This window comes from Blennius ocellaris (genome assembly GCF_963422515.1).
Source record: "Blennius ocellaris genome assembly, chromosome: 6".
Lineage (NCBI taxonomy): Eukaryota > Metazoa > Chordata > Actinopteri > Blenniiformes > Blenniidae > Blennius > Blennius ocellaris.
The window spans coordinates 26,100,293-26,121,441 of record NC_137655.1 but is presented as its reverse complement, the minus strand read 5'-3'; the positions used below and the strand labels follow the sequence as shown (position 1 = coordinate 26,121,441).

The 21,149-nt window shown below is 42.6% G+C and overlaps 2 protein-coding genes across 2 annotated transcripts; both read left to right on the top strand.

Moving 5' to 3' along the window:
- Positions 1-4,186: 4,186 nt before the first annotated feature.
- On the top strand, positions 4,187-5,110 carry LOC308131743 (olfactory receptor 2T2-like; the record flags this gene model as incomplete). The annotated part of the gene is made up of 1 exon (XM_080498576.1): positions 4,187-5,110. One exon carries the CDS (start codon positions 4,187-4,189, stop codon positions 5,108-5,110), a length of 924 nt encoding a protein of 307 aa, XP_080354702.1.
- Positions 5,111-9,050: 3,940 nt separating this feature from the next.
- On the top strand, positions 9,051-9,968 carry LOC308131742 (olfactory receptor 6K3-like; the record flags this gene model as incomplete). Its single annotated transcript, XM_080498575.1, has 2 exons — positions 9,051-9,492; positions 9,604-9,968. The coding sequence occupies 2 exons, from the start codon at positions 9,051-9,053 to the stop codon at positions 9,966-9,968; spliced, it is 807 nt and encodes a 268-aa protein (XP_080354701.1).
- Positions 9,969-21,149: the final 11,181 nt, after the last annotated feature.

The following is a 21,149-nucleotide window of genomic DNA, read 5'->3' as shown; positions in this document are numbered from 1 at the left end:
CAACCTCCACCAGGATGAGGAGGAGGGGCCCGCGTCGTCCCTTCGGGCGGAGCCTGGCCGAGTCCCACGGGCAAGAACCTGCCACCAGGCGCTTGCATACGAGCCTCGACCCCAGGCCTGGCTCCAGGGTGGGGCTCCAGGGTGAGGCTCCAGGGTGTGGCCCTGGCTGCGCCAAACCGGGCGACGTCCCTGCTCTCCTCTTGTGTGTGTTCATAGGGGTGTGTTGAACTGCTTTTGGTCTGACCCGTCGCCTAGGACCTGTTTGCCTTGGGAGACCCTACTGGGGGGCATAAAGCCCCCCGACAACGTAGCTCCGAGGGTCATTCAGGTGCTCAGACTCCCCCACCACGGTAAGGTAGCAGTTCAAGGGGAAGAGTGTGTGTTCATTTGCTTTTTAACTATCTATTTTATCTTTGCACTGTTTTTAAATTTTGTTAAAGCACTTTGTAATACTTTATTGTATAAAAAGTGCTATTTAAATACAGATTGATTGACTGAGCTCCTCCACCTCCTCCACCCTCATGGAGACTGCAGCCCAGCCCACAGCTGCCTCCTCCACCCCCTGGGTGACGTAGCCAGCAGCTCACCTGGTAGTTGTAGTAATGTACTGACACATCTCGGCCCTCCTTAGTCTTTTATTGTGGGAATAGCAGCAGGTCTCAAGAGGAGCTTCTGAGGAAGTCCAGTTTCAAAGTACCGTAGTTCTGGAAGCTTCTTTGGTGAAGAGTCGCTCACAAACAAACATTGTTTGTGGAAAAGAACAATAAGTCCAGCCACATTCTCCGCTGTGCTTCTTCTTCCACAAGACAAATAGTGAGGAACCATACTGGTACCTGAAAACACATTTTCTCCAGTGGACATGAAGGTGAAAACACATTTTCTCCAGTGGACATGATGGTGAAAACACATTTTCTCCAGTGGACATGATGGTGAAAACACATTTTCTCCAGTGGACATGAAGGTGAAAACACATTTTCTCCAGTGGACATGAAGGTGAAAACACATTTTCTCCAGTGGACATGATGGTGAAAACACATTTTCTCCAGTGGACATGATGGTGAAAACACATTTTCTCCAGTGGACATGAAGGTGAAAACACATTTTCTCCAGTGGACATGAAGGTGAAAACACATTTTCTCCAGTGGACATGAAGGTGAAAACACATTTTCTCCAGTGGACATGAAGGTGAAAACACATTTTCTCCAGTGGACATGAAGGTGAAAACACATTTTCTCCAGTGGACATGAAGGTGAAAACACATTTTCTCCAGTGGACATGATGGTGAAAACACATTTTCTCCAGTGGACATGATGGTGAAAACACATTTTCTCCAGTGGACATGAAGGTGAAAACACATTTTCTCCAGTGGACATGAAGGTGAAAACACATTTTCTCCAGTGGACATGAAGGTGAAAACACATTTTCTCCAGTGGACATGATGGTGAAAACACATTTTCTCCAGTGGACATGATGGTGAAAACACATTTTCTCCAGTGGACATGATGGTGAAAACACATTTTCTCCAGTGGACATGATGGTGAAAACACATTTTCTCCAGTGGACATGAAGGTGAAAACACATTTTCTCCAGTGGACATGATGGTGAAAACACATTTTCTCCAGTGGACATGAAGGTGAAAACACATTTTCTCCAGTGGACATGAAGGTGAAAACACATTTTCTCCAGTGGACATGAAGGTGAAAACACATTTTCTCCAGTGGACATGAAGGTGAAAACACATTTTCTCCAGTGGACATGAAGGTGAAAACACATTTTCTCCAGTGGACATGAAGGTGAAAACACATTTTCTCCAGTGGACATGATGGTGAAAACACATTTTCTCCAGTGGACATGATGGTGAAAACACATTTTCTCCAGTGGACATGAAGGTGAAAACACATTTTCTCCAGTGAACATGAAGGTGAAAACACATTTTCTCCAGTGGACATGAAGGTGAAAACACATTTTCTCCAGTGGACATGATGGTGAAAACACATTTTCTCCAGTGGACATGAAGGTGAAAACAGATGTGGAACAACAAAAACAGCAGTTCAATGTGAAGCAGCAGAGACTGAGAGAGCAGAGAAGAGGCTGCTTGGCACATTGGTGGGCGTGTCTTGTTTTGGTTTCTCCTCATGTCAATCTTCCTGGAGGCGGGGCTTCTCCAGCTCTGTGACGTCATCAAATAGAATCAAGGTGTTGAGCTCCCCCACCAGGTAGAACAGAGAAACATCACTGTGAACTCAAGCTGGAGGGAATCAATGAAAAAAACACTTTGGGGATGGATATGAACCTCAAATAGCACTTTTATGATGTTTAAAGCACAGAAAAGTTGATTCAGTATAATATGGGACCTTTAAGTCACAACGAGAAAAGCAAGACAATGGTTGTGGAGCTGTTAAGGTGCGTTTACACAAAATGACGACAAGTTTGGCACGAATCTCAATTCCTAACCACGGATCATGATTTTGACCTGAATTATATGATTCGGGGCTGAGGCGTCACGGACCGCCGCAACCTTTTATCATGCATTACAAGTAAGAGCAGAAAACGGTGGCGGATTATCACGAGTTATTATGCACCGTCAGCATTATTGTTCCGCCGTGTTGCAGCTAATGCACGAAGCTGCACACTGAGGTAGGCTGCTGTGTATTGTCACTTTCATTCATCTGTCAGGAATGTGGCGAATCGGTTAGGGTTAGGGTTCTCTATGAGAGATGTGTCCAGCCACCCCGGGCACAGCAGAGGAAATGAGAATCACCGTCTCAGGTGCGTCTGGTCGAGGTGCAATGTTCGCCCAGGGCGTAGAACAAGTCAGGTCAGCAACTGGGTTTAAAGCTGTGAGCCCACCAGCACACCAAGACTCAGTCTCACCTGGACTCCTCTCGACTCAGCGATCCCAGCATCGCCACAGACTTCAGTTGCGCCGTCCGCCGCACCCTCGATGCCCGGCTCCAGAGCTCACTGTCGCTCTCCCAGCCATCAGAAGCAGCGGCTGTCCCCAGCAGGCTGCTTTCAGAGGAGCTGAGAACCGCCCGTTTCATGAGAGGTGACGTCAGCTCAATCCAAGAAATAGCTATAATTTCACAAGTTTTGAGTGTTTATACTGTATCACCCAAATTATTATCCCACATGAGCTTAGGATGGACTGTGAAACATGAAATATAGCCAAATATGGGTCTTTTAAAAATCCATCAGCTATATCAATTGCACATTTTTTTTTAATGAACTCAGCATCAGCAAATGGTTTCATACCTTTGGGTGGGATACTCGTCTGAAACGAGTATCCAGCTAATCCCGAGGGTCCGGATTGGGGACCACAGGATCTCGTCTCTGCTCTTTGCAGATGATGTGGTTCTGTTGGCTTCATCGAACCAGGATCTTCAGCGTGCACTGGCGCGGTTAATAGCCGCGTGTGAAGCAACCGGGATGAGGATCAGCACCTCTAAATCCGAAGCCATGGTTCTCCACCGGAAAAAGGTGGCTTGCCCCCTCCAGGTCGGTGGAGGGCCCTGGTCCCAAGTGGAGGAGTTCCAATATCTCGGGGTCTTGTTCACGAGTGGGATGAGCTCACACTATTGTGATTTTTCTTCTTTCTTTTTTGCTATTTCACTTATATCTTGCAATCAGGGCACAATAATGAAACATACTTTTGCATTTAATTATCTGGCATATATCTAAGATTATATCCAGCATCTTTCTTTATGTCATCTTCACATTAATTGGTGTGTGAATGTGATTGTCCGTCTCATAATGGTGACCGGTTCAGGCTTTAACCTGCATTTTGCCCAATATTGTCACTCTGACATCTCCGCCACTTTGCAACACTGCGTTGAAAAAAATGTATGTATATGATGGATGTTAATTTAAACATATATATGTAGATACAGGATCAAGCAAAATAGGAGTGATCACTTTCCTAAGAGCTAAATTTAGATCAAGACTGCTGAAGTGTAAATAATAGAGCAGCAGGTGGGCGTCGAAACCTGCAGCTGCCCCCTGGAGTTTCATGTGTTGGTGTGTTGTATAAGAAGTGCCCACTGAGTGAAAACCTTCACTCTCTGTTCTCAGCAGAGCGGGACAGGAGCAGGTGGGTGTGAGCGATATCTGTCAAACACTCGACTAAAGCGTTCACTTTTCTCTGGCATGACATATTCTGTGTTTTGTTCCTCAACATCTTGTCTGGATGGATGTGAATGCAAACTCAACGCATGTGAGACTTGATGGACATGTACAAGTGAAGCAATACAGATATCTGTATTTCATAGTGATGTTTTTAGTCTATGTTCTGATCCTCTGCAGTAACTTTGTCCTTGTGTTCCTCATCGGGTTTGAGAAAAGCCTCCACACACCCATGTACGTTTTCATTGCAGCTTTGTCACTGAACTCAGTTCTTTTCAGCACTGCGATCTACCCAAAGCTTCTTGTCGACTTTTTATCTGAGGAGCAAATCATATCTTACACGGCTTGTCGAGTTCAGTACTTCATGTTTTACTCGTTAGGTGGTTCAGAGTTTCTGCTGTTAGCAGCGATGGCCTATGACAGATATGTTTCTCTCTGTAAACCTCTGCTGTATCCAACCATCATGAGAAGAACCACGGTCAGTATTCTGCTGGTGCTGGCCTGGCTCGTGCCCGCCGGGCATGTTGCAGTGCCACCTGTAGTGAACATCAACAGCAAACTCTGCACCTTGACTTTAAAAGGAATCTTCTGCAATAATACAACTAAGTATCTGTACTGTGTGAGTCCAAGAGCACTGACTATATATGGCGTGATTGTTTTAGTAAATATAGTAATTTTTCCTATTCTGTTCATATTTTTCACATATGCGAAGATATTCGTCATTGCTAAGCAGAACAGTGACGTCAGGAAGAAAGCTGCACAGACATGTTTGCCACACCTGTTGGTCCTCATCAGCTTTTCATGTTTCTGCGCGTACGATGCAATTGTCGCTGGACTGGAATCCGATTTTCCAAAGATTGTCCGTTTAATCATGACGTTGCAGGTGATAACGTATCAGCCCTTATTGAATCCGATCATATATGGATTGAAAATGAAGGGAATTTCTAAACACCTCAAGAAGCTGCTCTGCGGAGTGAAACACAAGTGATTTATCAACACTGATCTGATCGTTTCTCCTCTGTAACATTGAAAATATGCATGTTAAATGTCTCCTCAAGGTTATTAGGAGGGTAATCATTTGTCAAGAGTCAGTATTGCTTTCATTTGTTGTATAGTTTACATGTGTAAAAAGCAAGAGTGTGCACAATGCGCCAAGTGGGTGGATAAAATGATGTTGCATGTAGTGCTGGCCAAAGCCTCTGCGGCACCATTTTTAGATGATGAATATAATTATAGCAGAATTTACACTGCATGTCTTATTGAACTATTCAATGATTTTGAACAACAAATTAAAAAGGGTTGAAATTTATATGTATTTTTTAAAACACCGTTTTTGCATAAATGAATGTGACATAATCTTAAGGTATGATGTGGAAAGAAACAAAATTAGTATGTTTGTGTCATGCTTCAGGTAACTTTCCCTCTCCACTGTGTTTCCTTCCAGCTTAATTGTTTTTCCAATCCGTGACTCTTTCCACAGGTTCCCTATTACCTTATGTGTTGCGATTGTTTGTGTCTCTTTTTGGACTGAACCAGTTCATTTTACTGCTTTTATCAGGATCTTTATCTCGCTTATGTTCTACACGTTGTCCTGTTTTGTACATTAACTGCTTTTGCTTAATTCGCTATTTTCACTATTGCAGTGATTTTGCTCCTCTGTAACCAAGATTTTCTTCTGTTCTTAGTGAATAAAAGCTTGCTGTGCCTTGTCCTTTGAGTCAGACATGTTTGCCTTGCTCACTTGTGACAGCTTGCCTTAATTCCGAGTTATTAAAAAAGAAATCTGTCATGGTTCGCTGGAAGATGGACTTAACCCTGGTGTTGCTGGAAGGTGGAGCTCATTTTATTAGAGCATGTAAAACCAACAATCCAAAGGACCAAAATTCCCAAAACACAATGTCTGCAAAAGTAAAGTAAGCTGCAAGCAGAGCACATCCTGTGGGACTGGACTGGACAGATCCTTGATAGTCCTGATTCCTCCCCTGGTGCCACAAACAGAGAGGACCGTTACAGATTGTTTTCAGCGAGTATCCCACTTGATTTCTGGGACCACCCTGGACAAGTCCTGAAATATAAAAAAAAAAATAAAAATAAAAAATGGTCCAGGACCAATGGACACCACAAACAGAGTGGATTGGGACAGGAAAAACAGATAAACCAACAAGAACTCATGGCTAAGACACCCACTATAAGGCCACATTTACACATACCCAGGTTTTTACAAAAACTGATATTTCACCCTCTACGTTTACAAAACTATCTTTGTTATTGAACTGCATATACACCTGGCTCACAGCTACTATGAGCAGCCAAACCTGTAGGGGGCAGTGTAACGAGGAATATGAAGCGATAGCCAATCAGAATCCTGGAAAAAACACAATGTCACCAATTGTGAAGGAAATGTTCCTGTTTAGATGCAACTGGAGGTTTTTTCTAAATGTCCGCTGTGGCTGGAGTTTTCAGGAATCATCCTTTGTGGAGACTCATAGCTGCGTTTATGTGTAAATGTAACCAACGCAGAGAAATGTCACAGTTATTTCAAATTACCTGGGACCACTGCTATCAGGTAAAGACAATGTCTGTGACACTCAGGGACAGGTGAAACACATCAGGGTCAGCACAGCAATCAGAAACCAGGAAGGAAAGTCAATGAGCCAGAAACTACAAAGAAAGCAATCACAAATGTTGAGATTTATGGTTGGTTATTAGCATAAAATTACTGTAAGTAATAGATTACTGAAGTAATAAATCACTGGAAGAATTTTGTGACAAATCTAAATTATTAATGGAGGTAAACTGTCATTTACTCATTAACTCTGAAAGTGTAAGGGTCTGTCTGTGCCGTGTGTGTCAAGTGGACGTCTCTACTCTGTGTTCACTTCCTGTTTTGTCCTACAATCCTCCGTCTGTCTGTGTCTCTGTCACTTGTCCTTCCTGTGTCCTCCTCCTCTGTGTGCTGGTGCAACCGGCTTGTGATTCTCTCGTGAATCACTTAAATACACGAGTGATTCTCTCCTCGTGTATTTAAACCCCACTCCCTCATGTCTCTGTTCTCGATCGTCATTGTTGTTCTTTCTTCATGACCCCAGCCCATTCCTCGTGTTCTTCGTGTACCAACCCCTGCCTGGACTTGGACAACCTCTCTGATCGCTGGATGTAAACCAATTTGCCCTGACTGTTCAATAAAACCTGCAAACACCAATGTGTTGTTCGAGTCTGCTTCTGGGTTGTCCTCGGACCTTGACAGCACGATTGAGCCAACAATGAACCCAGTGGACTCGCCGCACTCACTGCACAGGAACGCCGCGTCGCGGAGCAGGAGTCTCGCATGGACACCTGGATCCGGGAGCTCCAAGCTCAGAGCGGCACAGCAGCGCCATTACAGCAATGGGGGAGCGGGTCAGGGCCCTCCACAGCGGTGAGGGGAGTTCATCCCCACCTACGTTTGACTCCGCTGTTTCAGCCGGTACTCCAGCTCCGATGTTGGCGGCACTGACCCGGTTCTCGGGAGACTCAGGTGACTGTCATACCTCCCTCACCCAGTGCGGGTTACATTTTGAATTGCAGGCTTCTCACTACCCCTCAGACCGCACCCGGGTGGCCTTCGCCATCTCCCACCTGTCCCGCCGAGTGGGAACGCCAGCCGCCACTCTGCAACTCCTTCCAGGAGTTTTCCGATGCTCTCCGTCAGACATTCCAAGCTGTGCCTTCTGGCCGGGAAGCATCGCAGAGACTGGCACGCCTCCGCCAGGGATCCCGATATGTTCAGGACTACGTGGTAGAGTTTGGCACGTTAGCGGCCCGGTCCAACTGGAACCAAGAACTTGTCCACCTTGTGGACATATTCATGAATGGTCTCTCCAACCCCATCCTCGACCAGATGGCGCCACTAGAGACCCCAAACACTTTGGAGGAAGTCATCACAGTGGCAGCCCAGTTCGATCGTCGACAGCAGGAGCAGGCGGAGCGCCTCCGTGAGCGTAGGAGTTCTACCAAGACCCGGTGCCAGCTCTCCTCTCCCTCTTCGGATCGCCTGCATCTCAGTTCGATCACCTCCGCCTCTCCCGTACCCGATGACGACGAGCCCATGCAAGTCGGCAGGACCCGTCTCCATCCCGAGGAGCGGGAGAGGAGGTCACGCCACCGTTTCTGCCTCTATTGTGGCAGAAACTGTGCCAGAACTGATCAGAACTGATCACCAATAAGGTGATCAGTTCTGACTTCTTCTCAAGAAGCATGAGGGATCAGTGTCATGACGTGAGACATCTTGAAGAAGGTCTTGGACAGGATTCCATCAGAATCTATAACCACAACCTCTGACAGCGATGGGAGTTGAAAACCTTTGGTCCTCTGCTGGACCTTCGCAGCACCGTCTCACTATGCAGACTGGGTATATGACTGGTTGTGTTCCTCGTCCATGGTTTGGTTTTGAATGTATTCATCTGGGTCTTCACTCCAGACCTGCTCACATTGGGAAGCCCAACCGGGAACACAATTCTCATGACGGTCAGCCCTGGCAATCACTTGGCCACCCAAGACCCTCTGCCATGACACATGCTGAAGAAACTATGAACTTTCTTGTGGAGCCACAAGAGGTTTTCTCTCAACGCGACTTCTAAACAGACTTTCAAAACTTCATTTGATTTGTCTCCATGGGTTGTTCTTCAGTCGTTGCAAAAGGTGTGGCCTTAGAATCCCCTGACTCACTCTTCAAGCCTTTTTAGTCGGATTAAGCTGCTTCCATTTTCATGGACGTCATGATAAGAAAACACCTTAAGATGATTTACACAGATTAGTGGCTGACTTCTGCAGATGAACACACTCCAACGGCGTATTGAAAGATCAGGTAACTACAAATAAAATACGATTCTCCTGTACAGCTGACATGCACACAACTGTGCTTTAATCTGCCACAGATGGATGGCGAAATGAACGGAACTCATATATATTTGGATGGTCTTGTGGAACTCGAGCAATACAAATTTCTTTATTTTGTGGCTATTTTGACGGCATATTTTTTGATTGTATTTTTTAATTGTACAATTGTATACCTGATTTGCGTTCACAAAAACCTCCATGAACCCATGTACATACTGATTGCTGCTTTGTTGCTAAACTCAGTTCTTTTCAGCAGTGTTATCTTCCCCAAGCTCTTGGTTGATGTTCTCTCTGAGAAACAGACCATAAGTCTTTCAGGCTGCTTCTGTCAGTTTAATTTTTTTTACTCTTTAGGTGGTTCTGAGTTTCTTCTGTTGACAGCTATGGCATATGACAGATATGTGTCCATATGCAAGCCTCTGCAATATCATACAATCATGACAAATGCCACTGTCAGTATTCTGCTGCTTGTCGCCTGGATCCTGCCTGCCTGTCAGGTCACAGTCGTGTCTGGACTCACTGCAAGTCAACAACTATGTCGGTTCACTTTAAAGGGATTGTTTTGCAACAATACTATTTACAAATTGCAATGTGTCGTCTCAGATGTGCAGATCATCCGCGACTTGGTCATTTTGCTCAATATTGCATTCCTTCCACTGATTTTCATTCTCTTCTCCTACATCAGGATCCTCCTGATTACCTTTCAAAGCAGTAAAGAAATGAAGACAAAAGCTGCACAGACTTGTTTACCGCATGTGGTTGTTTTAATCAACTTCTCCTGTCTGTGTGCATTTGATGTCATTACAATTCAACTCGAGTCCAACCTTCCAAACACTGTGCGCTTGTTAATGAATTTACAGGTTGTGATGTGTCCTCCTCTGTTTAATCCGATCATCTATGGGCTGAAAATGAAAGACATTTCTAAACCTCTCCACAGGTTGTTTTTTCCCCAAAAGGTTATTCAATAAATTAACAATGAAAACATATTTGCCAACTTTTTATTTTCCCTGTGGAGTTTCATAATGTCACATGTGTTTTTAACTGGACTGCTGCACAGGTAGGATACGAAGAACAAATATAAAGACTTGCACTGGTGGAGTGGACTGATCCATGTACTTATGTCATTTACAAATTCAGAATATTTCATGCTTTTAAAGATCCAGTTGGCTTATTTTATAGACTATGAACATTAAGTAGGTTCATTTCAGACTATAATTGTATTATTGCTCATCAACATAGATCAAGATCTGTTGCTCTTGTCATTCATGAGACAATACGAAACCAAATTTAATTTTCTCACATTTAGTACTTACTAAATGTTCATATTTTACACAAAGATAAATATTCACAGAAATAACAACACACCTGTGTTTAAACTGTGGCATTTAAAAACAGACTACCTAAAGACATGTTTATTTGACGTGTATCATTGCACTCTGAGAAAAATCCTCTGCCGTTTCCTGAGGACTGAACACACAGTGTTAAAGGCAACAAGGAGTTTGGGAAATCTTTCCTGCAAAACGCACCTTTTGCTCATGTCCAACCTTCAACAAAGCATGATAGTCTGACATCATTGCACAAGATTCCTATTTTCCATTTCAAGTCTATATTCTGTACATATTCAGTCCATGGATGTGGTGGACCTGTGCTGTACTGGTTGCCTCAGTCAATTCACATTAAAATGTTTGTACTTGTTCATTCTTGTTTGGGTCTTTCTGTTTTGTATTTTGTAGCTTCTCTTCCGGTAACTTCTGCTTCCACCAGCCGGGGCTGTCTGCAGCTCCCCATAGCCACTTACACACATTTCTATAGTTTAAGAATAATTTTGGTGTGTTGTTTTATTATGTTGAGTGAAATGTGAGAAACAGTAATTGGTAAAGATACAACTTTTTGCAGAGTCCTGAATTATACACTCAAATTCCAAAACCCTCATTCACATTACTTTACAGGCGTTTATGTTTAAAATTATGAACACAGCTCTAGATGTGATTTTAGGGCAAAGGGAATAATTGGGGTGCGTTCAGAAATAGCTTCAGTGGTTCACTTTGTCTTTTTGTTTTTCACCTCCATGCTTATTACACAATTATTACTATATGATTTATATCCATGCTGCCATTGTCCTATTTTATATGTATTATTTATACAACTTTTTATATAACGTGTGTGTGTGTGTGTGTGTGTGTGTGTGTGTGTGTGTGTGTGTGTGTGTGTGTGTGTGTGTGTGTGTGTGTGTAAAACAGATTTCAGACCACTTTTTATATCATGTATATAAAACTCATATCTTTATATCATATTGACCATGTTGTCGGCTATTATTATTATTATTATTATTACTACTACTACCATACCATGTATTCCATTATTGTATTGTGTATATTTTATACATATTAGCTACTATACAATGTATCATCTAAAATGTACTTAAAAAAAAATATATATATTTTCCTTTCTCTCTATATTTATATCTCATGTATGTAACATTTGCATTACAACATTGCATTGCTTAGATCATATATGAGGGGGGAAGTGAAGAGGGCTATAGTGATGAGAAAGACTCATACTCATTACGGTACTCATAAATGTTTGTTTTCATTTTTTTGTCCCCTTTTTTGTGTTGTTGTTTCTTTCTTGGGTTTGAAGTACCCCAGCTTTATTATTATCTGTACTATAATGATAATAATAATAATAATTATTATTATTATTATTAATTGTGCCTGCCTCTTTAACCCTCTGGGGCCTGAAGCATTTTGTGCCGTTTTTCACTACAATTGATTTTTCCTTTATATCTCAGATATAAAATTCTTAAACCTTGCCTTTTTTGGTGTCATTTTGTTCAGGACAACCTCATAAATGCATTTCTGAAGTATTTTCATCACTTTGGCATACTGTATTAAAACAGTGGATCTAAAAACACCATAAAATTACAAATTCGGGTGGTAAAAACATAGATTTATTGACTATAAAATTCACAGACATGGTTAACGAATCATTTTGTTTACTTGTAAAGTAAATCTAAACTATAATTAACTAAAATGTATCAAAACAGGACTGAAAAAACAATTATATACAGATATTTACAGTGAAATACAAGCACTGCCTCAGGTTTTTGTAAAACTATTTGCAAAAGGTCACACATATAATGTCAGGTGAAGACAAATGATTTGTGCCACTCAAAAAAACAGATTCTGTCCAACACAACACAGAGGGACACATCACACATGGCATTTCCATGGAATGTTTTTACTTTTCTTGTGTTCCTGCAGGCAATTTTTACATTTTAGCCTTAGGCTGTTGTGGTGGAGCTGGAATGATGGGGACAGGGGTGGGGGACAGGTCTCCTGGTCTGGGGGACACCTGTCTCCTCTCTAACAAAAATAAGCTGAGGTGTTCAATATTGCCATCAGAATCACTCTCAAACTCAGTGTCAGACTCGATGCTCTGCTCCTTCAAAAAAAAAAAAAAAAGTCTGAGCGCCTGATTGAAGTTCATAAGGCGTGTCATTGTTTTGATAGAAAAAAAAAAAGAGTTCACTTGAAACTAAAAAACACTCTAATCTCACTCACTACACACTCACTACACACTCACTACACACTAACTACACACTCACTACACACTCACTACACACTCACTACACACTAACTACACACTCACTACACACTCACTACACACTCACTACATGGTCAAATCATGATAATAGTCGCTTTTTCTCTGATATAAATCTCAACTCACTCTCGCTGTCTCCGTCTCTCTGTTTACTTTTTCACGGGTGAACTAAACAAAATGACACCTCCCACTATGGAAACTTTTGATTGGACATGGGCTCTTCTTCTCAACCAATGAATGAAAGGTATACTGGCACATGTTTTTTTTGCTGCTCCGTTACTTTCACTTTCACTCCTGACCGGTCTTCTGCACCTGACGCACTAAAATGTCGCGGAAAAACACGGACACAGTTTTCCTCATATCTCCGCTTTTATTTGGGCGATCAACATCATTTAAAAACGAGCTTGTAGTTTTATATCTGCACTTTCGACACGGATTGAAACACTGGACCAGATGACGCTGTGCTGTGACACTACTGCCTTTTCAAACGGTCATGTGATTTTGACGCTCTGGTGCGTCAATCGGCCCCAGAGGGTTAAGAGGCGTCGCACAATTATTACAATCCTGGGAAAACGCCGTTTAAAAAAAAATATATTATTCTTCCTCTGCCGCACATAGTTTGACGGCCTACTAGTCCCACACCGTTTGGAGGACGTACACAGTGATGTATCAAAACGTGCGCAATTATTGGGAAACCTGTGCATCCATTTAGATTATGGATATCGCAAATGGTTTCTGAACAACATGTAACAAACGGCGAAGAATTTCCCATCCGCTTTACATGGGAGCCGAGAAAAAACTCACACTTTTTTCACGCCACATCACGTCGCCAAATTTTCAGCCACAGACTCCAGCTTACTCTTAAAACGTTGCCGCTCTTGTTCTCTATTCACATATGTCCTCGGCTTTTTCACAAGTTTCACCAATTTTAAACTGTGAGCCTTCAAATGTCATCAAGTTTTCCCTCCTTTTTCCAGTTGTGTATGGGTGTGTATTGGAAAAGTTAGAGGGGGAGATTTCGGTTAGAGGCAGAGAAACTGCCGTTTTACAAAAAAAAAAAAGTTTTTATCTCGTCGCCACGGCCACATTTCTTTGTCTTTCTCAACATATTATACATCAAAATGTAGCTACAGGCCTTGTGCTTCTCACGAGGGGCCACTTTTGTCTCAGAGAGACACGGTTCTCCCTCCAGGGGACTTAATTGACAGGGAGCGCAGGATTTTCTGTAACCCGATCCTATGTATTTTGGGGAGACGTTTTCTCCCCAAATCCCCAAAGTTCAGCCATTTGTTTCAAGTCCTCACGGGGAGACGGAACCTCGTGAGGACATGAAAACCACACCGTACGTCCTTCAACTTCTCCCGACGCCCACGGTGAAGGCATTTTTCACCCAAGTATCACGGTTCTCCAACTATAAGCAGTTGTTCGGGACCTGCGTTTGTGCTTTTTTGCTTATGTGGGTGACTCAGCAAACTCCATTTCACACAAGCTGCACCTAATCAGGCTGACATCACAGACTCAAACAGACAATCTGCCTGGCAACACACACGGCTCCTCTGATTGGCTGGACCAGTAACATGATGGTTGACCACACAGTGCTCACACACATAGAGTATCTTAGGCAGCATACTTTTCAATGCATTTTAATGCTGATGCTAATTCCTTAGCATCAACACTTGTTAGCATGCAATTAGCATGCTAAAAAGTTTGTTCAATTGAGCTGAAATTTGGAGGGTGGCCTCATGGAGACGCTGCGATCACGGCGCACTAGCTAATTAGCCACCGCGCTAAGCTAATTGGCTCAGCATCTCAGAATGTGACGTAACTCCAGATTCCAGGTCAGCCACACCTGGGAGGTATCCTCTGCGCTTTTCAGGCAAATTGCAAGTGTTAGCATCTCATGCTAACAAGTTTGTTCAAATGAGCTGAAATTTGGAGGGTGGTGAAAGGGTTAACACAGTATTACCTCTTATAGTCAGAGGCCTGTCCTCTTATTAACCTCTGTCCTCACATTCACCTCAGGTACTTTCGGTTTGAAGAACCGGCTCAAACCAGTTCTTGTTTACCCCAAAAACTTTACCTTTGCCATGACGTCTGCAATGACTCATGTAGCGACCACTATCTGACTGTGACCAATCACAAGCATGAAATACCTTCTGAGACCAAATAAGGGGTCTGCGCGAGGTCAAGAGATCATGCTTAGCTCTATAAATCTAATGCTCCGTCAAAGTACGGAGCTTCTATTCTGTACTCTTGTAGTGCATGTATGGTTGCCCTGAATTGTTTTTCCAATCCGTGACTCTTTCCACAGGTTCCCTATTACCTTATGTGTTGCGATTGTTTGTGTCTCTTTTTGGACTGAACCAGTTCATTTTACTGCTTTTATCAAGATCTTTAGCTCGCTTATGTTCTACACCTTGTCCTGTTTTGTACATTAACTGTTTTGGCTTAATTCGCTATTTTCACTATTGCAGTGATTTTGCTCCTCTGTAACCAAGATTTTCTTCTGTTCTTAGTGAATAAAAGCTTGCTGTGCCTTGTCCTTTGAGTCAGACATGTTTGCCTTGCTCACTTGTGACAGCTTGCCTTAATTCCGAGTTATTAAAAAAGAAATCTGTCATGGTTTGCTGGAAGGTGGACTTAACCCTGGTGTTGCTGGAAGGTGGAGCTCATTTTATTAGAGCATGTAAAACCAACAATCCAAAGGACCAAAATTCCCAAAACACAATGTCTGCAAAAGTAAAGTAAGCTGCAAGCAGAGCACATCCTGTGGGACTGGACTGGACAGATCCTTGATAGTCCTGATTCCTCCCCTGGTGCCACAAACAGAGAGGACCGTTACAGATTGTTTTCAGCGAGTATCCCACTTGATTTCTGGGACCACCCTGGACAAGTCCTGAAATATAAAAAAAAATTAAAATAAAAAAATAAAAAATAAAAAATGGTCGAGGACCAATGGACACCACAAACAGAGTGGATTGGGACAGGAAAAACAGATAAACCAACAAGAACTCATGGCTAAGACACCCACTATAAGGCCACATTTACACATACCCAGGTTTTTACAAAAACTGATATTCCACCCTCTACGTTTACAAAACAATCTTTGTTATTGAACTGCAATAACCTGGCTCACAGCTACTATGAGCAGCCAAACCTGTAGGGGGCAGTATAACAAGGAATATGAAGCGATAGCCAATCAGAATCCTGGAAAAAACACAATGTCACCAATTGTGAAGGAAATGTTCCTGTTTAGATGCAACTGGAGGTTTTTTCTAAATGTCCGCTGTGGCTGGAGTTTTCAGGAATCATCCTTTGTGGAGACTCATAGCTGCGTTTATGTGTAAATGTAACCAACGCAGAGAAAGGTCACAGTTATTTCAAATTACCTGGGACCACTGCTATCAGGTAAAGACAATGTCTGTGACACTCAGGGACAGGTGAAACACATCAGGGTCAGCACAGCAATCAGAAACCAGGAAGGAAAGTCAATGAGCCAGAAACTACAAAGAAAGCAATCACAAATGTTGAGATTTATGGTTGGTTAATAGCATAAAATTACTATAAGTAATAGATTACTGAAGTAATAAATCACTGGAAGAATTTTGTGACAAATCTAAATTATTAATGGAGGTAAACTGTCATTTACTCATTAACTCTGAAAGTGTAAGGGTCTGTCTGTGCCGTGTGTGTCAAGTTGACGTCTCTACTCTGTGTTCACTTCCTGTTTTGTCCTACAATCCTCCGTCTGTCTGTGTCTCTGTCACTTCCCTTCCTGTGTCCTCCTCCTCTGTGTGCTGGTGCAATCAGCTTGATTTGTCTCACCTGTGTATTTAAACCCAACTCCTTCATGTCTCTGTTCTCGATCGTCATTGTTGTTCTTTCTTCATGACCCCAGCCTATTCCTTGTGTTCTTCGTGTACCAACCCCTGCCTGGACTTGGACAACCTCTCTGATCGCCGGATGTAAACCAATTTAGGTTTAGGTTATTATGTATATATGGTATGTCTGCTGATACGAATGCGATGCTGAATGTGAGAATGGCTGCCTGTGTTCCATTGTATGTCTACTGTGTGTCTACTGTAGCTACACCGCAATTTCGTTGTACCATGTACAATGACAATAAAGCTTCTGATCTGCTCTGAATTTGCCCTGACTGTTCAATAAAACCTGCAAACACCAATGTGTTGTTCGAGTCTGCTTCTGGGTTGTCCTCGGACCTTGACAGCACGATTGAGCCAACAATGAACCCAGTGGACTCGCCGCACTCACTGCACAGGAACGCCGCGTCGCGGAGCAGGAGTCTCGCATGGACACCTGGATCCGGGAGCTCCAAGCTGCCTCAGAGCGGCACAGCAGCACCATTACAGCAATGGGGGAGCGGGTCAGGGCCCTCCACAGCGGTGAGGGGAGTTCATCCCCACCTACGTTTGACTCCGCTGTTTCAGCCGGTACTCCAGCTCCGATGTTGGCGGCACTGACCCGGTTCTCGGGAGACTCAGGTGACTGTCATACCTCCCTCACCCAGTGCGGGTTACATTTTGAATTGCAGGCTTTTCACTACCCCTCAGACCGCACCCGGGTGGCCTTCGCCATCTCCCACCTGTCCCGCCGAGTGGGAACGCCAGTCGCCCCTCTGCAACTCCTTCCAGGAGTTTTCCGATGCTCTCCGTCAGACATTCCAACCTGTGCCTTCTGGCCGGGAAGCATCGCAGAGACTGGCACGCCTCCGCCAGGGATCCCGATATGTTCGGGACTACGTGGTAGAGTTTGGGCACGTTAGCGGCCCGGTCCAACTGGAACCAAGAACTTGTCCACCTTGTGGACATATTCATGAATGGTCTCTCCAACCCCATCCTTGACCAGATGGCGCCACTAGAGACCCCAAACACTTTGGAGGAAGTCATCACAGTGGCAGCCCAGTTCGATCGTCGACAGCAGGAGCAGGCGGAGCGCCTCCGTGAGCGTAGGAGTTCTACCGAGCCCCGATGCCAGCTTTCCTCTCCCTGTCCGGATCGCCTGCATCTCAGTTCGATCACCTCCGCCTCTCCCGTACCCGATGACGACGAGCCCATGCAAGTCGGCAGGACCCGTCTCCATCCCGAGGAGCGGGAGAGGAGGTCACGCCACCGTTTCTGCCTCTATTGTGGCAGAAACGGTGCCAGAACTGGTCAGAACTGATCACCAATAAGGTGATCAGTTCTGACTTCTTCTCAAGCAGCATGTGACCCAAAGAGGGATCACTGTCATGACGTGAGACATCTTGAAGAAGGTCTTGGACAGGATTCCCTCAAAATCTATAACCACAACCTCTGACAGCGATGGGAGTTGAAAACCTTTGGTCCTCTGCTGGACCTTCGCAGCACCGTCTCACTATGCAGACTGGGTATATGACTGGTTGTGTTCCTCGTCCATGGTTTGGTTTTGAATGTATTCATCTGGGTCTTCACTCCAGACCTGCTCACATTGGGAAGCCCAACAGGGAACACAATTCTCATGACGGTCAGCCCTGGCAATCACTTGACCACCTAAGACCCTCTGCCATGACACATGCTGAAGAAACTATGAACTTTCTTGTGGAGCCACAAGAAGTTTTCTCTCAACGCGACTTCTAAACAGACTTTCAAAACTTCATTTGATTTGTCTCCATGGGTTGTTCTTCAGTCGTTGCAAAAGGTGTGGCCTTAGAATCCCCTGACTCACTCTTCAAGCCTTTTTAGTCTGATTAAGCTGCTTCCATTTTCATGGACGTCATGATAAGAAAACACCTTAAGATCATTTCAACAGATTAGTTGCTGACTTCTGCAGATGAACACACTCCAACGGCATATTGAAAGATCAGGTAACTACAAATAAAATACGATCCTCCTGTACAGCTGACATGCACACAACTGTGCTTTAATCTGCCACAGATGGATGGCGAAATAAACGGAACTCATATATATTTGGATGGTCTTGTGGAACTCGAGCAATACAAATTTCTTTATTTTGTGGCTATTTTGACGGCATATTTTTTGATTGTATTTTTTAATTGTACAATTGTATACCTGATTTGCGTTCACAAAAACCTCCATGAACCCATGTACATACTGATTGCTGCTTTGTTGCTTAACTCAGTTCTTTTCAGCAGTGTTATCTTCCCCAAGCTCTTGGTTGATGTTCTCTCTGAGAAACAGACCATAAGTCTTTCAGGCTGCTTCTGTCAGTTTAATTTTTTTTACTCTTTAGGTGGTTCTGAGTTTCTTCTGTTGACAGCTATGGCATATGACAGATATGTGTCCATATGCAAGCCTCTGCAATATCATACAATCATGACAAATGCCACTGTCAGTATTCTGCTGCTTGTCGCCTGGATCCTGCCTGCCTGTCAGATGACAGTCGTGTCTGGACTCACTGCAAGTAATCAACTATGTCGGTTCACTGTAAAGGGATTGTTTTGCAACAATACTATTTACAAATTGCAATGTGTCGTCTCAGATGTGCAGATCATCCGCGACTTGGTCATTTTGCTCAATATTGCATTCCTTCCACTGATTTTCATTCTCTTCTCCTACATCAGGATCCTCCTGATTACCTTTCAAAGCAGTAAAGAAATGAAGACAAAAGCTGCACAGACTTGTTTACCGCATGTGGTTGTTTTAATCAACTTCTCCTGTCTGTGTGCATTTGATGTCATTACAATTCAACTCGAGTCAAACCTTCCAAAAACTGTGCGCTTGTTAATGAATTTACAGGTTGTGATGTGTCCTCCTCTGTTTAATCCGATCATCTATGGGCTGAAAATGAAAGACATTTCTAAACCTCTCCACAGGTTGTTTTTTCCCCAAAAGGTTATTTAATAAATTAACAATGAAAACATATTTGCCAACTTTTCATTTTCCCTGTGGAATTTCATAATCCAATCCACAATATAAATGTCACATGTATTTTTAAATGGACTGCTGCACAGGTAGGATACGAAGAACAAATATAAAGACTTGCACTGGTGGAGTGGACTGATCCATGTACTTATGTCATTTACAAATTCAGAATATTTCATGCTTTTAAAGATCCAGTTGGCTTATTATATAGACTATGAACATTAGTAGGTTCATTTCAGACTATAATTGTATTATTGCTCATCAACATAGATCAAGATCTGTTGCTCTTGTCATTCATGAGACAATATGAAACCAAATTTAATTTTCTTATATTTAGTACTTACTAAATGTTCATATTTTACACAAAGAAAAATATTCACAGAAATAACAACACACCTGTGTTTAAACTGTGGCATTTAAAAACAGACTACCTAAAGACATGTTTATTTGACGTGTATCATTGCACTCAGAAAAATCCTCTGCCGTTTCCTGAGGACTGAACGCACAGTGTTAAAGGCAACAAGGAGTTTGGGAAATCTTTCCTGCAAAACGCACCTTTTGCTCATGTCCAACCTTCAACAAAGCATGATAGTCTGACATCATTGCACAAGATTCTTATTTTCCATTTCAAGTCTATATTCTGTACATATTCAGTCCATGGATGTGGTGGACCTGTGCTGTACTGGTTGCCTCAGTCAATTCACATTAAAATGTTTGTACTTGTTCATTCTTGTTTGGGTCTTTCTGTTTATTTTGTAGCTTCTCTTCCGGTAACTTCTGCTTCCACCAGCCACTTACACACATTTCTATAGTTTAAGAATAATTTTGGTGCTTTGTTTTATTATGTTGAGTGAAATGTGAGAAACAGTAATTGGCAAAGATACAACTTTTTGCAGAGTCCTGAATTATACACTCAAATTCCAAAACCCTCATTCACATTACTTTACAGGCGTTTATGTTTAAAATTATGAACACAGCTCTAGATGTGATTTTAGGGCAAAGGGAATAATTGGGGTGCGTTCAGAAATAGGTTCAGTGGTTCACTTTGTCTATTTGTTTTTCACCTCCATGCTTATTACACAATTATTACTATATGATTTATATCCATGCTGCCATTGTCCTATTTTATATATATTATTTATACAACTTTTTATATAACGTGTGTGTGTGTGTGTGTGTGTGTGTGTGTGTGTGTGTGTGTGTGTGTGTGTGTGTGTGTGTGTGTGTGTGTGTGTGTGTGAAACAGATTTCAGACCACTTTTTATATCATGTATATAAAACTCATATCTTTATATCATATTGACCATGTTGTCGGCTATTATTATTATTATTGTTATTATTGTTATTATTATTATTATTATTATTGTTGTTATTATTGTTATTATTATTATTATTATTATTATTATTATTACTACTACTACTACCATACCATGTATTCCATTATTGTATTATGTATATTTTATACATATTATCTATTATACAATGTATCATCTAAAATGTACTTTAAAAAAACAAACAATTATTTTCCTTTCTCTCTATATTTATATCTCATGTATGTAACATTTGCATTACAACATTGCATTGCTTAGATCATATATGAGGGCGGAAGTGAAGAGGGCTATAGTGATGAGAAAGACTCATACTCATTACTCATAAATGTTTGTTTTCATGGTTTTGTCCCCGATA